The sequence below is a fragment of the Peromyscus maniculatus genome, chromosome 11 (assembly GCF_049852395.1).
Source record: "Peromyscus maniculatus bairdii isolate BWxNUB_F1_BW_parent chromosome 11, HU_Pman_BW_mat_3.1, whole genome shotgun sequence".
Classification (NCBI taxonomy): Eukaryota; Metazoa; Chordata; class Mammalia; order Rodentia; family Cricetidae; genus Peromyscus; species Peromyscus maniculatus.
Window position 1 is genome coordinate 76294663 of NC_134862.1, and position 21526 is coordinate 76316188.

Here is a 21526-nt window from a genome sequence, read left to right on the forward strand (position 1 = left end):
CCCGCCCCTCCGCGGCCCCGCCCCTCCGCGGCCCCGCCCCTCCGCGGCCCCGCCCCTTCGCCCCGCCCCTCCCCGCGCGTGATCTACTGGGGCTTCCCTGAGTGCTCGGCACTCCACACATGTTTCTCTGTGCAGTTCGACCCCGGCAGGCCTCGCTCTTCCGCTCTGTGGTCGCCGCCATGAGCACTGGCACCTTCGTCCTGTTGCAGCCGCTCAACTACCGTGGCGGGGTCCGTGTGGAGCCGGCGGACAGCTGCGGCACGGAGAAGGCGTTCGAGCCGGCCACTGGTAACCGGGCGCGGGGCTGGATGCGGAGGGAGTGGGCCCACCCGGCGGGCTCTCCTTGGGCCTGTGCACCGAGTCTGCTGCCCCGTGTCCTCCTTCCGAGCTCTCTGCAAAGGGTTGCTGGACTTGCATGGCCGCAACATGGAGCACAGAGTGCTGCGGAGGCTCTGGAAAAGCGGGAGCTGGTAGATGGCACGGGAGGTGGAGTCGGGTGGAGGTCAGCAGTTAACTACAAGGCTGGAGCAGAGGACTCAGTCGGGTGCAGGAGCTGTGGATATCTTGAGTTTTGAGACCTGGGCCTGCAGGAGCGTCCTCAGCTGTGTGTTTTGAATCATGAGAGCTAGGTAGTGAGTTTGAGGTCAGCCTAAGGTAAATGTAACACATCTCAAACAAATGTTTCCAGCAGTTCATATTGAATGGTTGGTAGAGCCCACCTGAGCCACATGTGGTGAGCAGTCCAGGGTTCCAGGGTCCTCAGACTTCCCCTACTGCTGAATTGCTCCCTCATTTCCATATTTTACCGAAGTTACCCTGTAGCATGTAGATTTTGTTTTATTTGTTTTTAAATGTTATTTTTGAAACGGGGTCTTGTTATATCGTCTTGGCTTGCTTGCATGGAGTTCGCTGGCCTTGAACTCAGAGACCCACTTGTCTCAGCTTCTCCAGTGCTGGGATTAAAGGCATGTACCACCATACTTAGCTTATTTTTATTTTTATTTATTTATTTATTTTTGGTTTTTCGAGACAGGGTTTTTCTGTGTAGCTTTGGAGCCTGTCCTGGAACTCACTCTGTAGACCAGGCTGGCCTCGAACTCACAGAAATCCGCCTGCCTCTGCCTCCCGAGTGCTGGGATTAAAGGCATGTGCCACCAATGCCTGGCACTTATTTTTATTTTTAAAATTATATGTGTGTGGGTATTTTGCCTGCATGTGTGTTGTGTACCACTTTAAAGTATTGGACTTTAAAGGGATTCCTGGTCACAAAAAAGAACTAAATGAGACCATAGTCAAAAGGGATCCCCCAGAGAATGTTGATAGAATTCAAATGTGTTGCAACTTCTTGAGATAAAATTGACTTCTTGCTTCTTTATAGGCAGAGTGATAGCTACTTTACAGTGTTCAGGAGAAAAGGAAGTAGATCTGGCTGTTAAAAATTCAATGCTTGCCTTTAAAAGCTGGAGTCAAAAATCTGGCATGGAGCGTGCCCAAGTCCTTTTAGAGGCTGCCCGGATGATAAAGGTTTGTATCAATATATTCCTTTCTAGAAAACCCCACTCATAATGTTCTGATGATAGTTGCAGTTAACATTGAAGCAGCTTTAGGTTGTGATATTTCTGTGAAATGGAGACACATTCCCATACGCTCGCCTTGGTATGTAAAACAAGTATCCACTGAGTGCTCCATGGGACCTTGGCTCTTGGACAGCTCTCTGGGCATGCTCCCCCCCCCCCGAATTGTTTTGAATTATAATGTGCTCTTGGTAGCTTACTTTTTAATTTAAATTGTTTTTACTTAAAGATGTATTTGTGTAGTGTGTGTACATGATTGTGTGGGTACATGCATATGTATGTACAGTTGTGTGAACAGGTTGAGATCCGTTGTCTTCCTTGATCTCTGTCCACCTTATTTCTGAGATAGTGTCTGTCAATGAGCCTGGAGTTCATCACTTTGGCTTGACTGAGCTCTGGGGATCCGTCTGCTCTGCCTCCCTGGTGCTGGGGAAATGGCTGCGGTGCAGGGTGAGGGGCTGCGGTGCGGGGGTGAGGGGCTGCGGTGCGGGAGTGGCCGGCCTTCGTATGTGGGAGCTGGGGATTGGAACTCAGGTCCTCATGCTTGCATAGCAGCTGCTTCACAGACTCCGCCATCTCACCAGCCAGGGGTGGTGCTTGTTTCTTTTTTCCTTTTTCCTCCTGATGATATTTCAGCCTACCTTTCAGGTTTGTTTTCTACCTTAATTGCCTAGGAACATTTCAGAGTCACAGGTATCCTTTTTGTTTTTAGAGAAAAGCGTTATTAGAAACTTAGAAAATTCAGAGTGATATACATCAAAACATGAATTATATCTTTGGGAATGTAGGGTTCCTTTTTCTTTGTAGTAAATATGCTGTGAGAAACCTTGAAGGGTATGAGAGTTAACCCACTTGAGAAAGAGTGTGTGTGTGTGTGTGTGTGTATGCCAAGTATCTGTATTCACACATATCAACGTATCAGTGCACACATGTATTCTGATAGAACACACAAGGCTTTGAAGATCAGAGAAAAAGGCTTATTACAGCAAAATGTAGTGGCCTGTAGGTGCAGTTTGTACCACAGGGGAATTAGTGTATCTGAATGTTTCTTTTTTCAAGACAGGGTTTCTCTGTGCAGCTTTGGTGCCTGTCCTGGATCTCGCTCTGTAGATCAGGCTGGCCTCCAACTCACAGAGATCCACCTGGCTTTGCCTCTTGAGTGTTGGGATTAAAGGCGTGCACCACCACTGCCTGGCCTGAATGTTTCTTATGCTTGTATTCATCCTCTTCTGGGGAGGTATTGAGATTAATTGCTTATCAAGCAAGTCTCTGGGACTGAGAGGAAAGGGTCACTACAGTTATTACCCTGGAGTATAAACATTTGACTCTAGGAGTAAGACATAGCTCCAAAGGTCTCTAGGGCGTGCAGTCGTCTTCCATGGCCTTTGCTCTTCAGTTAGCCTGCCCTTGTTCTTTGTTCAGATAGCCTGGGCCATGCAAAAATGTCAGAATACATGCTCAGATATATATTCTTATTCACACACACACACACACACACACACACACACACACACACACTAGTTCTTAAAACTTTAATTTTCTTACACTGAAATGAGGTTGTGATCTTAATCTTTGTCACCTGATGAAGGAAGAGAAGTACTCTGTGACAGCGGGTTTTTAACCTCCCAGTGCCGCACCATTATTCTGTCAAGTTTCCTTGTAAGTGCCAGCCTTTCCTAGGCTTAGAACTTGAGTGACACATTCTTTTTAAGCACTGGCTGTGTTGAGACATAATAATATGTATTAAATCCATTTTTCTGTTTTACCCAAAGGAACAGAAAGATGCAATTGCCACCATGGAGACAATCAACAATGGGAAGTCCGTATTTGAGGCCCGTCAGGATGTTGACACTTCCTGGCAGTGCCTGGAATACTATGCAGGCCTGGCTGCATCCATGGCAGGTGAGCCCTGGCCTGGCCTCGGGTGACCATCTGATCTGAGGGCAGAAGAGCTGGAGCCTGGTGGAGAAGGGCAAAGTCTTGAGTTCCTTGTTACCTGCTGGGGGTGGTTTAAGTTACTTGCTCATTCCTTAGCTGAGGTAGAGCGGTTAACACCTAATTTCTTGGGCTGTTTTAAAGATTCAGTGAGATAGTACATGAAAAGCACCCAGCACTGAACTTGAGCTTTAGACCAAATGGTTTGAAACACTAGTTTGTAAGAGTCCACATCATGCTTACCATTGTTATCCAGTTCGTGGCTAGGCCAGGAATGTAGATAAGTTGGTGGATTACTTGCCTAGTGTGCATGGAGCCCTGGGTCCAGTTCCAAATACTGCATACTCTTGAGTGTGGGGATGCCCACCTGTAATCCCAGCACCTAGGAGGCAGATGCAGGAGGATCAGAAGTTTCAGGCATCCTCAGCTACGTAGTGAGTTTGAGGCCAGACTGAGGTAAATGAAACATCCCAAACAAAATTTTCCAGCAGTCTATATTGAATGGTTGGTAGAGCCCACCTGAGCCACATGTGGTACGTGAGCAGTTCAGGGTTCTGGGGTTCTCAGACTTCCCCTGCTGATGAGTTGTCCTCTTATTTCCATATTTTATCTAAGTTACCCAGTAGTGTGGGGTCCCAAATTACTCAAGGTCAGAGAATCTGAGTTTGCTTTACCCAGCAGGGCTGCATAAGGAGATGATTTGGTCACAGGCATGTTTACCAGGTGTTGGGAAGGGTCTACACTTGGCTGTATGATGTGCTTTGATCTTGCCAAGGGGAGAGGTCTTTTGCCTCTCATATTATAAAAAGCCCTTCTGAATAAACCTGGAGGCGGTTGGGTACTGACCCAGGCCCTCCCGAAGCTGTCCCGTGTCTCTGTCTTTCTCCTCGTCATCTAGGTCTGTCTATCTTATTCCTCTCTCCTCCACCTAAGAGCCCTTTGAAAGGTGGAAGAAAGTGGGGGGCTGAACTCCCACAGACTCCCATAGTAGCACTTAGGAGATTTTGTTTTGTTTATTTTTAATGTTATTTAATTTTGAAACGGGGTCTTGTTATATAACCTTGGCTTGCTTGGGTGGAGTTTGCTACATAGACCAGGCTGGCCTTGAACTCACAGAGACCCACCTGTCTCTGCTTCTCCAGTGCCGGGATTAAAGGCATGCACTACCATCCTTGGCTTATTTTTTATAATTATATGTGTATGGGTGATTTTCCTGCATTTATATTGTGTACTACTTGCATGTCTGGTATCAGCAGAGGCCAAAACAGGGTGTAAGATCCCCTGGAACTGGAATTAACAGATGGCTGTGATCCACCATGTGGGTACTGAGAACTGGGTCTTTTGAAAGAGCAGCCAGGGCTTTTCACTGCTGATCCATTCTCCAGCCCCTGCAGGAGATTCTTAGAGAATTAAATTGACTAGGATGAACTTGTGTAGTGAAATTGTGGGGCGCATAGACTTACATCATTTCTTACTCTGTTTTACCCCCAGGAGAGCACATCCAACTCCCAGGAGGATCCTTTGGCTATACCAGAAGAGAGCCACTCGGGGTGTGTGTGGGGATAGGAGCATGGAACTACCCCTTCCAGATTGCCTGTTGGAAGTCTGCTCCTGCTTTGGCCTGTGGTAAGAATAAGTCACTCCTCCACAGTGAGCCATCCTCAATTCCTCCACAGACAGAAAGACCTGCCTTGGGGCAGTCAGATCTCAGGATGTGGGCCTCTTCCTGCCTTGCCTTGCCTCTGAAGGGATTTAATGTTTAGGTTACACACACAGGTCATGCCTCTATCTATCCAATTAGTTTCTGATGTAGGAACTGGCTGCTTAGTCTAGGCTATCTTTTTTGATTCAGCACTCTGGTGTTGAAATGAAAGTTTCTGGTCTTCAGTTGTAACTGTTATAACATTAGACTGATTATCCCTACTTCACACTGAAGTTGAAAGCTTTAAATGGGATAATCCATGTACAAAGACCTTGATACATGATAACCCAATGTGGAAAAACAAAATGTCCTTTTTTAAAACAGTTAATTTTAGCTTTTTTTTTTTTCTCCAAGATAAGGTTATAGCCCAGATTTTCACTACATTGCTTTCCTTCATGAACAGAGGTGAATTTTGTGATTTCCTATCTCATAACAACAATCTGAGGTGTTTAATCAATTCTCTTTTAACATATTTACTCATTTATTTTATATCTTCCTTGTTTGAGATAATGGTTTATGTACCCTAAGCTGCACTGGACTTGCTGTGTAACCAAGGATGGACCCTGAACATCTGGTCCTCCTGGCCTCTATCTACCTCTGGAGTGTAGGGTTACAGATCTGGCCATCACATCTGGTTGTCTCAGCAATAGGGATATATATATCTACCCTAGGGCTTTGAGTACGTGCTAGGTAAGTATTCCACCAACTGAGTTACATCACCAGCCTCCAATTAATGCTTTTCTTTTCCTCAACTGATTTCCAACTGGATTTTCCCTTCTGCAGTGCCGGCCATCCAACCTAGAGCCTCACACGTGCTACGTGAGCAATCTACACCTGAGCTACCTTCCCAGCTCCGAAATTAATTTTAAAAGAAGCTTTATGTGACTACTCTAAATGCAGATCAAAATTATACATCCAAAACAAGTAGATAATCACAAACACGCACAATAATACAAAACGTTCACACTTGTGCAGTAAATGCGATCCAGATTTGGAAAGTCACACCTTCATCCCCTGGAGGCTTTCTTCTTGACTCCATCAGAAGTTCTCGGTGTGTGCTAAAAGGCAGTGGCTTAGCATGTGATCTCACGCCATAAAGGATACCGGTTGAGGGTCTGCAGAATATGGGGGCTGTTTGATACAAGGTCAAGAGAAATACTCCAACCAAAGGAGGAACTGAAGAGCCAGCAGCTGGGAGGACAGGGCTTTGCAGGGGGAGACGTAAAGCAATCAGTACTGAAAGGAGTCCCGAGGTGATGGGAGCGTTCTATTTTGATAACAAGTGGTTGCTGTGGGAACAGCAGCAACTCAATGTCAAAACCAATAGCCACTTGTTAGAGACTAGAAATGTCTTCCTCAACGAGGTAGCAGTGCAGTGGGACAGACAGGACAGCCTGAGTAAACAGATTCAGATCTGACTAGGGAATCAGTCCAGCTTACTGTTTGCAGTCCCGACATTTCTTCACACTCCAGTGTCCTCTCTAAACACCAGCAAGGGGGATGCACAGCTTCCTAGTATACAGTAGCTACTGGTTCATCTCAGGTTGAAGGATCATATTCCCCCAAACGTAAAATCATAGTTATCAGATGAACACGTGGAAACACGTCCTGAGACAGTCTGTTAGCTTTGCAGTTTACTCGAGGGGAAGGGCTGCGAGCTGGACGCTAGAGTGTTGGAGAGGACCACACAAAACCACCTTCTTCCACAATGTGAGAAGGATAACTGTTGACTGCCCACAGGGCTGAGCTCTGTGCATAACTGAGGAAGAACTACCTGAATTTCTATCAGTTTTTTTTTTCTCACTTCCTCTTTGCATTCCTAACCAGTATTTTCTTGCTTTTTCTTTTTTTTCCTTTTTTCTTTTATATATATTTTATTTTACAATACCATTCAGTTCTACATATCAGCCATGGGTTCCCCTATTCTCCCCCCTCCCACCCCCTCCCCTTACCCCCAGCCTATCCCCCATTCCCACCTCCTCCAGGACAAGTCCTCCCCTGAGGACTGCGATCAACCTGGTAGACTCAGTCCAGGCAGGTCCAGCCAGTCCCTTCCTCCCAGACTGAGCCAAGTGTCCCTGCATATAGCTTTATTTTTTAATGTATGAGTGTTTTGCCTGAATATATATATTTTATTAATATTTATATTAATATACAATATTTATAAATAATTTATAAATTTATAAATTTATAAATAATATAATAATTTATAAATATATAATATATATATATTTTCGTACCACGGGCACCACTAGTATCTGCAAAGACCAGAAGAGGGTGCTAGGTCCCCGATCTGGAATTAGCGCTGGTTATAAGCCATCCTTTGCGTGCTGGAAACCTATTCCAGACCTCTGCCAGGGCAGCAAGTGCTCTTAACCACTGAGCCATGGCTTCAGTCCCAGCCATTTCTATTATTAATAACATCTTTGGTGAATGTGGAAGAGCAGGAACCGGTTGGAATTGTCTCGTCTTGTCTAAAAGGAGCATTTGCTTTTCTGCAGGTAATGCCATGATCTTTAAGCCCTCTCCCTTCACGCCTGTGTCTGCTTTGCTCCTGGCTGAGATCTATACCAAAGCTGGTGCGCCTCCTGGGCTCTTCAATGTGGTGCAAGGGGGAGCTGCCACAGGCCAGTTTCTGTGTCAGCATCCTGACGTGGCCAAAGTCTCCTTCACTGGAAGCGTGCCCACTGGCGCGAAGGTACAGATGAAACCAGTTTCATTCCACACAAATGCCCAAGTCCGGCAAAGCTGATCATGCCCACTGTGTATTTTGCAGACTTTGAATTTCCTAGTTTATGTTGGGAATGGGCCAGGAGATTCTACTTTTCCTATGCAAGGGAGAGGGGGAGAGGGCATGTGTGAGTGGTCTGTGGTAGGCCAGGTGGGGCAGAAATTCTCCTCGCCTGCCTCAGGAGACAATGTGTATGATGGATTGGGGCCTGGGCTGCGCTGTACTCTCGTTTGGTGAGTTAACTATATTGTACAGAGGAAGGACTATTCTCTCAGGTTACTTCAGATTCATTACTTCGACCTGGATTTATGTTCCAAGTTCTGAACAGCCTTAAACATAAAAATGCAAAAAGAATTCCTGGCTGCAAGAATCCTGTGAATTAGCCGGGCGGTGGTGGCGCACGCCTTTAATCCCAGCACTCGGGAGGCAGAGCCAGGCGGATCTCTGTGAGTTCGAGGCCAGCCTGGGCTACCAAGTGAGCTCCAGGAAAGGCGCAAAACTACGCAGAGAAACCCTGTCTCGAAAAAACCAAAAAAAAAAAAAAAAAAAAAAAAAAAAAAAAAAAAAAAAAAAAAGAATCCTGTGAATTATCAATATGTTTTCAATGAACTCCTGTTTCAGAGTTTCAAGTGAAGTTCTGAAAATTCTTAGAAGCTTTTGCCAAAGAATAGTCTAAGTGGATGAAGGGCCCAGTACACATGAGAACAGGTTCCGGGCTCTGTCAGACCAAAATGACCTGGTGGTAGGTTCAGGTTGAGTTGACCTAGCAGGCAGGCTAACTTATGCTAAACTTCTGGGTGCCTTATTTGGTCCTGTAGATCATGGAGATGTCAGCTAAAGGAATCAAACCCGTCACTTTGGAACTTGGAGGCAAATCTCCTCTTATCATCTTCGAAGACTGTACCCTGGAGAACGCTGTGAAGGGGGCAATGGTGGCTAACTTCCTCTCACAAGGCCAGGTACGACCTCTTCCTGGAAGGGCCGGGGAGGAAGGGCCCCTCTTCTCCAGCTAGTAGCACGCTGACACTCTAGACACAGAATTACATGATAGTTGTGAACAAAAAGATAGTACAAAGAGTACTACATCCTTCTAATGCAGTGGTCCTCAACCTTCCTAACACTGGGACCCTTTAATCCAGTTCCTCCTGGTGTGGGTCACCCCCAACCATAAGATTATATTCATTGTTACTTCATAACTGTAATTTTTGCTACTGTTACGAATCATAATGTAAATATTTTTGGAGCTAGAGGTTTGCCAAAGGAGTTATGACCCACAGGTTGAGAACTATTGCAGAAACTGATATGTGTTTATATACATAATGCAAAAGAAGTAAGTTTTCCTCAACTATTTGAAAGTTGTAGACACAGGTTCCTAACAAACACTTCAGTGTAGGCAACAGCCACATTCTTTTGTGGAAGCATAGTGTGATTAGTACTCTATTGGTGTTAATTTGTTGATTTTTACTGTTTCCATCTGTAGCCCTTACTAAAACTTGGCCACTTGTTTGACTAATGTCTTAGTAAAAGATAATAATTTTCTTTCTCCTGGGACAAGTCCCTTCGAGCTGAAGGGACTCAGGCTGTAGTACGGTGGTAGAGCACTTGCCTGCCGTAGGGGCTGAGGTGAGATCTATAACACCACAGAAACAAGAGAAGCCATTGAAGCCATTGATGGCGAGGTAACAAGTGAGAAGTTTGGTCCCTTGGAACTGGAGTTAGGGATGGTTGTGAGCCACTGTGTGGGTGCTGGGAACTGAACCTGGGTCTTCTCCAAAAGCAAAAAATGTAGCCAGGTGGTGGTGGCGGCGGCAGCAGGAGCACACACCTTTAATCCCAGTACTTGGGAGGCAGAGTCAGGCAGATCTGAGTCCAAGGCTAGCCTGGTCTACAGAGGAAGTTCCAGGATAGCCAGGGCCACACAGCGATACTCCATCTTCAAAAAAACAAGGCAATGAGTGAGCCATGTCTCCAGCCTGTCTCTAAACTATACATATTTGTGGTACCATGTGATAATTTGATATATGTATCATGCTAATCAGTGGATACATTATGAGTTTTTTTGAGACAAGGTCTCTGTGTAGCCGGGCTGTCCTTGAGATCCCAGTTTCCCAAGTGCGGGGATTACAGGCATGTGCCGTCACGCCTGGTTTGAACTCTTTACCCTGAGTGACTTCTTTGATTTCTGGCACACTGAAGTATTCTAGACCCATCGCATTCTTTTTCCGCCTGAACTCGGGAACTGGCCGTTTGTCTAGGCAGCCCTGGTTTCAGTGAGTGGTGAGATCTGGAAATAAAGCTCTTGGGCTGGAGGTGTAGCTCAGTGGTAGAACACTCACCTGGCATTTTTGTGATCCTGAGTTTAAACCCCAGTACTGCCAAGGGGAAAAAAACCCACTAAGATCTTGGTGCCAGGCTCTTGACTACGACTGTGGTGTCCGTGTTGCTCACAGTTCTCCGGCCAGGGCTGGGGAACGCATGTCCGTGTGTATGTGAGACACACAGCTGCACACTGTTTTGTGTTTGTCTTGCCCCACCTGGCTGTCCTAGAACTCGCTCTGTAGACCAGGCCTAGCTCTGCCTCCCGACAGACTGACCTCTTAAGTTAGAGATCCCTCTGCCTCTGTGTTTCAAGTGCTGGGATTAAGGCATGTGCCACCACTAACTACCCAGCCTTTTTTTTTTCTTGTACAGACCGCTATGTTCAGAAGTTACTTAGGTCTAGTCTATCGTCCCCTGCTTTCACTATGGATGTTCAGTTAGAATAGCGGGTCCTTTGGTTTCTGTTTGTATTTCATTTGAGGTGTCTTTTTCTCTGTCCTATAAAGATTTTTAAAATCTGTTTTGATCAGGCAAAACATGAACATAGTTCCGAATGTCAGAATTTTTTTTGAAGAGCCACACTCAGAACTGTAACTCCTCATTCCTCTTACCTCTTCCCATCCCTCCTCCCGACTCTGACCCATTTCCCATTCTGCTCTTTGAAGAAAATGACCAGATATGGGTATATTTCTATTTCCTCTACTTTCTTTCACAAAAGGTATCCGGTTCGAAGCACCATTTTTCTCGTAATATATCCTGGAAATCATGCCTTTTAACTTCATAGGGATCTTCAATTTCTGGGACCTAGCTCTCTGTTCTACTGTGTGTGTGTGGTATTTGAATAGTTCTCATGTTCATTTGCGTGAGAATGAGTAAGCACTGATTATGTACAGTTTCAGAGATGACACTAACTCAGATGTTCCATTTTCAAAATTGGACTCAAGACTACAGCTCTTAAGCCCATTCCTTTTTGGTCCCCTCTCGCCTCCCACCCTCGCCTCCCACTCTCGCCTCCCACTCTCCCCTCCGAGTGAGCAGCTGGAACTGCAGCAGAGTGAGAGTGCGGCCCTTTAGTGGTCTCAAGACAATTTCATCAGTAAGAATTAACCTTCCCGTTCAAGGGCAGATCATACCTGTGGGATGTGTGTCCCCAGTCATATGTGATCCTTCCTAACTACTGTGGGCAGTTTTTAGAAGTGAAAATATTCTTTAAAAAAATGCGTTGTAGGGCTGGAGAGGTGACTCAGCATTGGCTGCTCTTGCAGAGGACCTGGGTTTGATTCCTAGCACCCACATGGTGGCTCACAATCATCTGTGACTCCAGGTCCAGGAACTCCGTTGCCTTCTGGCCTTCACAAGCACACGCATGGCACACAGACATTCAGGCAAAACATCAGTATACATAAAATAAAATAGTAAAAAAAATGGGTCATGACTCATTGAAAGTTTGGGATGTTTTTTCCTCATTTTTTTTTCCCATCCCACACATAAACTTACGTCTTCTCTTTCCTTTAGGTTTGCTGTAATGGCACTAGAGTGTTTGTGCAAAAGACAATTCTTGATAAATTTATAAAAGAAGTTGTAGAGCAGACTGAAAAGATAAAAATTGGAGACCCCCTTCTGGAAGATACAAGGATGGGCCCACTCATCAATGAGCCACATCTGGAACGAGTCCTTGGGTTTATAAAGTCAGCAAAGAAGCAGGTGAGAAGTGAACGGAAGCTGGGGTGGAAGAGGAGGGTCATGTCCTGGCTCCTTGCCCCATGCCCTTCTCTACGTCTACCTTGGTGGTTATTATCCATGATGTTCTGCTTTGGGAGGGTAAATGCTGTGTGTATTTGCTCGGGCTACCTTCTGCCTTGCGGGACCACCTACGGGGTTGTGTGTTCAATACAGAAGATGCCTGACTTTTCTTTTTCACTTAGGGTGCTACCGTGCTCTATGGTGGAAAGCCGTATGTACCGACGGATCCTAAATTAAAACATGGATTTTACATGACACCTTGCATTTTAAGTACGTCTTCTTGTTTGCTTTTAAATGACCTGAATTAAATGGTAGATAGTTAGAAATGAGTATTTATGAACTATGTAACGTCATAGAGTGAGAGTTGGCAGATTGAATGGTTCCACTGCCCAGGTTTAAGAAGTAGAACTACTTCATTATTCTTGAAATCCCCTAGGTACCCTTCCTCTAGGGCAACCATATGTATTGGTTTATGTACTATATATGTACTGGAGACACTTGTTCTTGGAATGAGCTTTAAAACAAAACACCACCCCTCCAAATACATGTTTGATTTAAAGAAACAAACAAACAAAAAACCCTCCTCAGTAATGTAAAGCATGCTTTTCCTTTGAACTGTAACATAGTAACATATCAGTATAATAAAACCAATGTGTCAGATGTAATTTTATTAAGTTTTAGTACATTGTTTCACTTTTAAAACTCTACTTTGGACAGTCAAGTGTACATGGGTATCCTTCTTAAACCCACTTGCCTCCTTCCTGCCTCAGAGGTACCCATTATTATAAAAACTGCTTTTTTTCTTTTCTGGTTTTCTTTTTTCTTTTTGAGACAGGGTCTTACTGTGTAACTCTGTCTGGCCTGGAACTTTCTATGTAGACCAGGCTGGCTTTGAACACTCAGAGATCTGTCTGTCTCTGCCTCCTGAGTGCTGGGATTAAAGGCAAGCACCACTGTGCCCATCTAAACACTGCTTTCATCGGTCTCATTTACAGTTTTTTGTTAGGACCTTTTGTACAAATATCGGTTGTTTTACAGGCTTTAAGCAAAACCTATAAATCTTACATAATTCCTTCTTAGCAGTTAAGCTGATTCCACCCATGGCCCTGTTGGTAGTGGTGTTACCTTTCAACAGCCTAAGGAAATAGCCACTGACGTTGAAAAGCTATGAGCCATCATCCATACCATGGACTAGGTTAATTGTAACTGAATGAGTAACAAATAGGGAATGTTTATATGTTGTTAAGTGAACTATATGGGTCAGACAGTAAAGTATGTGGTATTATTCCAAATCTGTTGGAGAGCAGGTATGTGTATAAGCAAAAGAAGGAATGAAGTGTGCATGGTGAGATCTCAGTATGCTGAGGTTAAGGTGCCTTTTCTTACATTTTGTGTATTTTTAACTAGTATAGACTTTCTACCCAGAACATGTACTTTACAGTTAGACTTTATGCAGATTGTGAAGCTAGGCAAAGAGGAGGGAGCTAACCCTTTACTCTTGGGATGCTGGAAACTAGCTTGTGTTCTAACGTGAGACTTGGAAAACCTGTTAAGACAGATTTCTGGTCTCTGCTGTAGACCTCTGACTGTCACTCCGAGAGCCTGGGGCCTAGAGATGTGCATTGTAATAAACCCACAGTTTACTTTTATGCACAAGGAAGTTTAGGACTAACTTGAGAGTCCGTCTTTAACTTGCTCGAGATTTAAGGACTAGTCTGTGTTTCAGACAGGCACGCTGCTGCCTTTTCCACCCATTCCCTTCAGCTCCAGCGTAAAACTCATGACTCACAGAGCCATTTGTGTCCCCAGCCTTTGGAAGCTGATAAAATGTTTTCAGAGATGATTGGGTTATTGTTTTGAGTAATTAAATAAAACTTACATGAGGATTATTAGTTTTCCAAGACTTGGAACAGGACAGACTATCCGTGAATACAATCTAACTGCACCGATACTGTGTGCTGTGTCCAGGGCAGCGTCTAACCCGCCACTGAAGAGATTTTGTTTCCTTTTTTCTTTTTCAATTTATTCTTCTCTCATGGTACACCCCAGCTGCAGCCTCCCCGCCCTCCACCCCTCCCCCCCACTTCTGAAGAGATTCTAGAACTGTCATCTTTGTAAATTCATGATTTTTTAAAAATTTTTTAGACCTAGCTGTTTTAGACTCTGGCTATAGTGGGCGGGAGTGTCTAACAGTGTCCAAAGCAGGTCGTCCGCCCATGCAGCTCTGCGAACACGGTGCAGGCCACTGTTCCCTCCTTTGCGGCTCACTGGGCTCGGTACTGGTGCTTCTGAGTGCTAAGTGCAGAGTTCACATTTCAAGTGTGAACTAATGTTAGGGAATCAGTTATTTCCAGGAACATTTAAGTACACGTTTACAAAACAAATATATATACACGTATATACACACATATATATGTGTATATATACACATGTGTACATATACACACATATACTTTGTCACAGCACACACACACTACATGTAACATTTTAACAGACATGTGATGGATGTAATTTTGGGTCATTTTCATCGAGTATTTTATGAGCATCAACTTAATGTTTTCTTCAAAAACATTGCTTTTAGAAGCTTTATAAAAGCTCATCATTAGGGTGTGTTTAGTTTGTGTGATTGTTTCCTTTTTAGATGTTTAGTTTGTTGCTTCCAGCTTCCATCATTATAAGTAATATTGTGGTGAAGATGTTTGTAAGTAAACCTGTTTCCCTCACTGGATACTTCCTTAGGAACTCTAAAAAGTGATTTTGGAATTACACAGAGGACGACACTCTAATATGGATTACCAAACTGCCATACAAAAGGAAGGCCTGATTAATATTCATGGTGGCTATACCCTCTGAAGCTTTTTCCCCTAAAGCTCCGTGTTTCACTGTTTACTGCAGATAATGTGTTTTGGGTAAATGAGACGATGCTCCCCTCACTGTCATTTGTCTCCTTCTGAACGTTGGTAGCTGATTGCACAGATGACATGACCTGTGTGAGAGAGGAGATCTTTGGACCAGTTATGTCCATTTTATCATTTGAAAATGAAGAAGAGGTTCTGGAGCGGGCCAATGATACCATTTACGGACTGGCGGCTGGTGTCTTTACCAGGTATGTGGACCAGGACACCCCCAGCCTCTTGGTGTCTTCCTGGGCATCTGATCATTCTTATCCTTCCTTCCTTTGCTGACATTAGCGCCATCAGCATCTCTGTTTTTGTTTCATGATGCTGAAGACTGAATCGAGCTACACCCCTCTAAGTCTGTTTGCTTCTTAATTCAGAAGATGCCAAAGCTGCATTTTACAGTTTTTCATTAATGGCCAGAGGACCCTACACTGCTATGGAGTTTAAATTGAACTCTAGACTTTATTAATGAAAGTTCTGGCTTTATTCTTTCATTGAATATTTAAGATTCTGATCTATGTAAAGCTTTGGGCTAGATATCGAAAACATTCACATCAAGAAATTTAGAAAACTTTTAACTATGCATACTGGACATTGTTCTTCAAATACAGTATTTTTAGTGCAATGTAGTAGTTCCTAACTTGTGTGCATTGTAACTCACATAGACTTTGTTAGTGTGTTGCATATTTATGATGTTGCTCCAATTTTAAATATTGTGATATCAGCATTAATATCTTCATACATAAATGTTAACCACTATAATAGAGATTAAAAAATGATTTTGATATAAAACTTCTTTGAAAACAGTTTGGATGTGGTGGTATGTGCCTATAGCCCCAGCAATCTGGATGTGGTGGTATATGTCTATAACCCCTAGCAGAAGGCTGAGGCAGGTGGACCATAAGTTTAAGACCAGCCTGGGCTACATAGTGAGACCACAGTACAAGAAAACAAAACAAAGAAGGAAAAAAGACTGTGAATCTCCAGGTGGTATGCAAACTTTGATTAGGCCCTGGCCTGGGAAGGTGGTTTTCCAAGGCTTCACTGAGAGTGCAGAGCATTTGGTGATACCACGGGCAGATGCTGTGCCTTTGGGGGCAGACCCCTGGGAAGGCAGGCCCGAGTTTTCTTTCCATGGAAGTGCTTTGAAGCTGGCCCTCATGTGATTGCTTCCCTTTGGGCTCTGCTTTTCTGATTTGGAGACTGGGTTAAGTGTGTGTGTGTGTGTGTGTGTGTGTGTGTGTGTGTGTGTGTGTGTGTGTGTGTATTGGGGTACTAAGGATTAAACCTAGGGCCTTATAATACTAAACAAGCATCCTATGCTGAGCTGTGTATCTCCAGCATCACCAGTCCTTTTTTTTTTTTTTTAACTATTTATTTTTGATTTTTTGAGACAGGGTTTCTCTGTGTAGCTTTGCACCTTTCCTGGAACTCAGTCTGTAGCCCTTGCTGGCCCTGAACTCACAGAGATCCATCTGCCTCTGCCTCCTGAGTGCTGGGATTAAAGGTGTGCACCACCACCCAGCTTACTTTTTGAGTTAGGTGCTCTATATTGCCAAAGACGGCCATGACATAGCTCTGTAGCCCAGGCAGGCCTTGAACTGACTCAGAAGTTGTCCTTGGGACTCCACACATGTGCTGTGGCACACACATGCCTACAAACATGATTTCTCCATACCTGTATCAGCCCTTGTTAGCATGTTTCGGTTTCAGCATCCTCCTGGCTGTGAAGTCATACTTTAGGAGGCTTTGTCTAATCCAGGATCACGGAGATGGTATTTCCGTACTTCTGATAGTTGTACAGTTTTCAGATCTGTTTTCCGTGTAAGTGCGTGCTTGTGTAGGGGTAAGGGCTCCACCTTTATGTAAAGCCTGTGTGAGGTGTGGTTGTTCCAACACTGTTGAGTGGTGGCACCTTGTGCTGCTTATTTGATAGATTTTTCAATCGGGGTCTTTTTGCCTGGGTGATGAAAGGGTTTTAAACAGTTTGGCGGGATTTCAGGTCCTTCGAGTTTACACTCTGACATTTCTTGTGAAATTAGCTTAAACTGTGAATAAGCAGTACTCTTTTCTCCCTCACAGGAATATTCAGCGGGCTCACAGGGTGGCGGCTCAGCTTCAGGTGGGAACGTGCTACATTAACAACTACAACGTCAGTCCGGTGGAGCTGCCCTTTGGTGGATATAAGAAGTCAGGTGAGGAGGTGGAAATGTACAAACCAACCAGATTTTCCCGGGACACCATCCTAGCCAGTACTGCTACCCCAGTGTGTCTCAGCCTGTTACTAACACAGCCTCAGTCCTCGCCAGCCTCACTGGAATGCGGGCCGGGCACCTCCAGGAGGTTCTTCTGTGTAGCATGGCTTGTGGATGGCTGATGTAAATCTCCAGGTGTGTCTTGTGGGTAGCATTGCCTTTTCTCTAGTGTTGGATTGATTGCTCTGAGCATTAAACACTTCTGCAGGGGATTCCTATCAGGTATAACCATCAGTAGGGGCTTAGGTGCTTCTGAAGTCATATTCCAGAAAGCCTACATTAATGGGTTTTTCTCTTTGGGACCCAAATTTATAAACTCTCTTAATTGGACATGCATCTGTTCTGCATGGCACCAGAATGTTTCCCTAAGTGACTACTACTGCTCATTCATTTCTGTCCCTGCAGATGTGTGGTCTGGTGTGTCAGGGGTTTGAGGCAAGCACTTTGAGGTTCCTTCTTTGTATTCTGGTACCTGTATTCATTTATTTCCCAGATGCCAGATGTTTTTTCATTTAAACTAAAAATTGGTTTGAACACAATTTTGAGAGTCCGAACCATAACCTTTGGCCACCTTAATATTAGGAGCACTGATGTGATGGTGGGTGTTGACAGTCTTTTTGTTGTTGTTGTTTTTTCGAGGCAGAATTTCCCCCGTGTAGTTTTGGTGCCTGTCCTGGATCTCACTGTGTAGACCAGGCTGGCCTCGAACTTACAGAGATCAGGCTGGCTCGGCCTCCTGAGTGCTGTGCTGGGTTTAAATGTGTGCGCCACCACCGGCCAACAGTCTTCTCTGATACTCAGCATTATCCTTGCACTCTCCAATGATATCCCACTAGTCCTCCGCATCTCAGTGTGGTACACGGAGCAGCTGCACATGTGCATGATGGAAGTAGACGTCAAGGTGCTATTTTATTAGTAGCTAACTTCAATACAGGGCTTAGGCCTTAGAGGGGCCCTGAGGCCAGTTTTCTTTTTTCCTTTCTTTTGAGTAGCACAACAGTGGACAGTGTGTGATGAGAGATGGCTAGATCTGCAGAGTGCCTGGCCTCATGCTTAGCCTGCCATGGGTGTGGGCCAGGATACAACACACAGTCCAAGCATGGGGGTGCTGTCTTTCTCACACATTATTCATTAGGCTTTGGGCGGTATGTGGGGATCCTGAGTCATCAAGGAAGTGAAAGTATGCTCTTTGCACATTTTAAAGGTTGACGAATATTGTTAGGAGTCAAGTGTGAAATGAACACTGCTTTCCAGGGCTGTCTGGTGGATTACTGCTGCTTTCAGTGAGCTGCTTCGTTGTTTTTTTGCAGGGCTGGGGGTGGGGGAGGAAGAACGCAGTCTCATGGATCCTGGCTTAGCCTTGAACTCGTTATGTAGTGGAGCAGGGTTGAACAGACCCTTCCGCCTCCTTGTCTGTGTGAAGTGCTGAGATTACAGGTGGGTGATACTATGCCCAGGCTGTGTGGTGCTGGAACCCAGGGCTTTGTGCCTGGTAGGCAAGCACTCTACCCACTGAGATAAACTGCCTGCCTTGAATGAGTTTTGTTAAAGAGACTGAATGTTTTTCAGATGTTAACCCAGAGTAGCAGGCACCTGAGGTTAGGACTCCCTGCTGGTAAGAAATGACTGTGTACTTCCCTGTTCTAACACTTGTAGCCTCAGCTCCATAGAACTGGTCTGAGGACATGCTTTCCCACCTTGACCAGCAGAGCCTGCCTTTGAGGCAGTGTGTGACCTCAGACCTCTGTAGTGACCAGCTCACCCTGACCCCGTCTCTTCTTTTCAGGATTTGGCAGAGAGAACGGCCGCGTGACGATTGAATACTATTCACAGCTCAAGACGGTGTATGTGGAGATGGGTGATGTGGAGTCACCTTTTGAAAACGAGTGAATCCTGTTCCTGTGGTCAGGCTGTGGAATGAGCTGGCTGTCCTTACAGCTGTATAACTGAATAGCTTCTTCCATGCAGGCTTTGGGTCATTCAGGATGAGAGAATGGGTCAGTATTGCCCTCTATCTTGCAGTCATCCTTCCCAATTGCAAATGTGCACAAGTGCCTTTCAGACACTAACCAGGGAACTTGTTCTTCCCATAAGTCCCTATGAGGTCTGTAGACCCTAGTAACACTGCTCAGAACAGGTAGGCCACAGCTCTGCTTGTACACTGTCTATCCCACCAACAATGGCAACTTTCTAGTTTGCTCTAAAGATGCCTTCCTTCTTGGGTTCCTGATGAAAGCTTTTATTTGGAGACAGAAAAGTCTTAATACTTGTAGAAAAAGTGATTCATTGGCATTTAAAAAGCTTTTTTTTTTTTTTGTTTTTGGTTAGCTCAGTGGGCAAGCCTGATGACCTTAGTTCTATCCCCAGGCTCACATAAAGGTGGTGTGCCCCTCCCCTGTATCATACACATGCATAATAAATCTATTACAAAAGCTGAGTTTTTGTCATTTCATTGAGAAACCTGACTAGAGAGAAGGTAGCTAATGCCTCAGCAAACACTGTCATCCCGTTATCCCACAGCAAACCTTTATCCCATTATTCCACAGCAAACACTACTCATCCCCGGTCCTTGCACTGCAGCCTGCTGTCCTACAACGGAAGAGAACCTGTAACACGACTCTAAAGTGGTCTTATTAATAAAATCAAACCTGAAGCCAGGTATTGGGGTGATGCTGAAAGATCAGAGAAACAGAACCAGCCACAGCCAACCTCACCTTGTCAATTCCTCAGCTGATCTCGTTTCCTCAAACTGGAAGCCTCTGAGTCCTCACCCAAATGAATCTCAGCTGAACTGCTGCTCAAAAGCCTAAAATCTTAACAAGACTCTAGTTCCTGGTTTTCACACCCTATATACCTTTCTGCTTCCTGCCATCACTTCCTGGGATTAAAGGTGTGTGTCGCCATGCCTGGCTGTTTCCAGTATGGCTTTGAACTCTCAGAGATCCGGGTGGATCTCTGCCTCAAGAATGCTAGGATTAAAGGTGTGTGTGCCACCATTTTCTGGCCTCTGTCTGTCTAGTGGCTGTTCTGTTCTCTGACCCCAGATAAATTTATTAAGGTGCACAATATATTGGGGGGCACAATATCACAAGAGCCCTTAGAATACATGAATTACTTGTATGTTACTGTGACAGTGAATTGAAACCAATCACACTGTTGATGTTTTTGCAGTCTCTTTGTTTTTCAAGACAGGGTTTCTCTGTGTAGTTTTGGTGCCTGTCCTAGATCTCACTGTAGACCAGGCTGGCCTCAAACTGAGAGATCCACCTGGCTCTACCTCCCAAGTGCTGGGATTAAAGGTGTGAGCCACTACCGCCCGGCCTTTTTGCAGTCTTAATTTGAATCTCATCACATCTTAAAGCCTGGATGGGACAGGAAAAAGCACAGGACAGACAGAGGGAAGTTGAGGCATGATAACCTTTCCTGACGCCGTCCTTCCCTGCTGTGGCCTACCCTAAAAACCTACAGCTGCTTTCTGGGGACTAGTTAAGTCATAGTGAAGGTGGCATTTAGAGATAATTGTCACTACTGGGCTTCCCTCTCTTGTCCTCGCTCAGGTGACTTAGGACCGTCAGCACAGTTGGAATGGTTAAGTCAGCCTTTCCTAGTGTTATTTGCCTTGAAGTAGTTTTGAATCCTTGTTTTTCTCTTATACAAAGGCCTATTTGTCTTTTCAAGGTTGGGGGGCAGTTGACAAAGCAGTTGGACAACAGTGAGTGAGCTTTTCTTGGTCAGATTACAGTGTGTTCTTGCTGAGGCCTGCTGTAGCTTCAGGGACAGTTAGGATAAAGCCCACACGCCTTATCACCACCATCCACACTGCGGCGTCATTGTCTGCTACTTTCCCCTTTTCTCTGCCAGGCTGTTCCCTCTTAACTTTAGACCCTGTGTCTCAGAAATTCACCATACACCTTCCTTAAGACCACAAACTAGCCAGGCAGTGATGGCTCACGCCTTTAATCCCAGCACTTGGGAGGCAGAGGCAGGTGGTTCTGAGTTCGAGGCCAGTCTGGTCTACAGAATGAGTTCCGGGATAGCCAGGACTACACAGAAACCTTGTCTTGAAAAACAAAATAAAAATAACCAAATAAAATAAAATAAGGGAAAAACCACAAACTAACATTTGTTCCAAGGTAAGGTAACCAGCATACACCTCTCACATCCCTCTTACTTCATTGTTCCTTGAAACTGTGTACCTGTTGACTCTCCTTCACTGGGCTTGAAGTGTTGAGTGCTTGAGCAGGCGCTGCTCAGTGTGTCCCAGGGAGCAGCAGCACCTGCTGCTTCAGAGTTGCAGGCTCTCAACCTACCTCAGGCCTGTCAATCAGATCTGCATTTTAGTAAGAGCCTCAGTTGAGTCAGAGGCA

The 21526-nt window shown here is 44.9% G+C and overlaps 1 protein-coding gene across 1 annotated transcript; it reads left to right on the forward strand.

Annotated features, from left to right (window-relative positions):
* The first annotated feature begins 65 nt into the window (after positions 1 to 65).
* On the forward strand, positions 66 to 19596 carry Aldh9a1 (aldehyde dehydrogenase 9 family member A1). Its single transcript, XM_042258524.2, has 11 exons — positions 66 to 288; positions 1379 to 1524; positions 3347 to 3476; positions 5001 to 5135; positions 7713 to 7909; positions 8761 to 8901; positions 11777 to 11965; positions 12187 to 12274; positions 14969 to 15110; positions 16987 to 17099; positions 18946 to 19596. Exons 1-11 carry the CDS (start codon positions 120 to 122, stop codon positions 19047 to 19049), a joined length of 1554 nt encoding a protein of 517 aa, XP_042114458.1. The 5' UTR covers positions 66 to 119; the 3' UTR covers positions 19050 to 19596.
* The last annotated feature ends 1930 nt before the right edge of the window (positions 19597 to 21526 follow it).

Excerpts from the sequence above, each read along its gene's own strand:
- Aldh9a1 (XM_042258524.2), top strand. The coding sequence starts at position 120 with ATGTTTCTCTGTGCAGTTCGACCCCGGCAGGCCTCGCTCTTCCGCTCT. Across the intron at positions 1,525-3,346 it reads AGGCTGCCCGGATGATAAAG|GAACAGAAAGATGCAATTGC; the intron begins GTTTGTATCAAT and ends TTTTACCCAAAG. Across the intron at positions 17,100-18,945 it reads TGGTGGATATAAGAAGTCAG|GATTTGGCAGAGAGAACGGC; the intron begins GTGAGGAGGTGG and ends TCTTCTTTTCAG.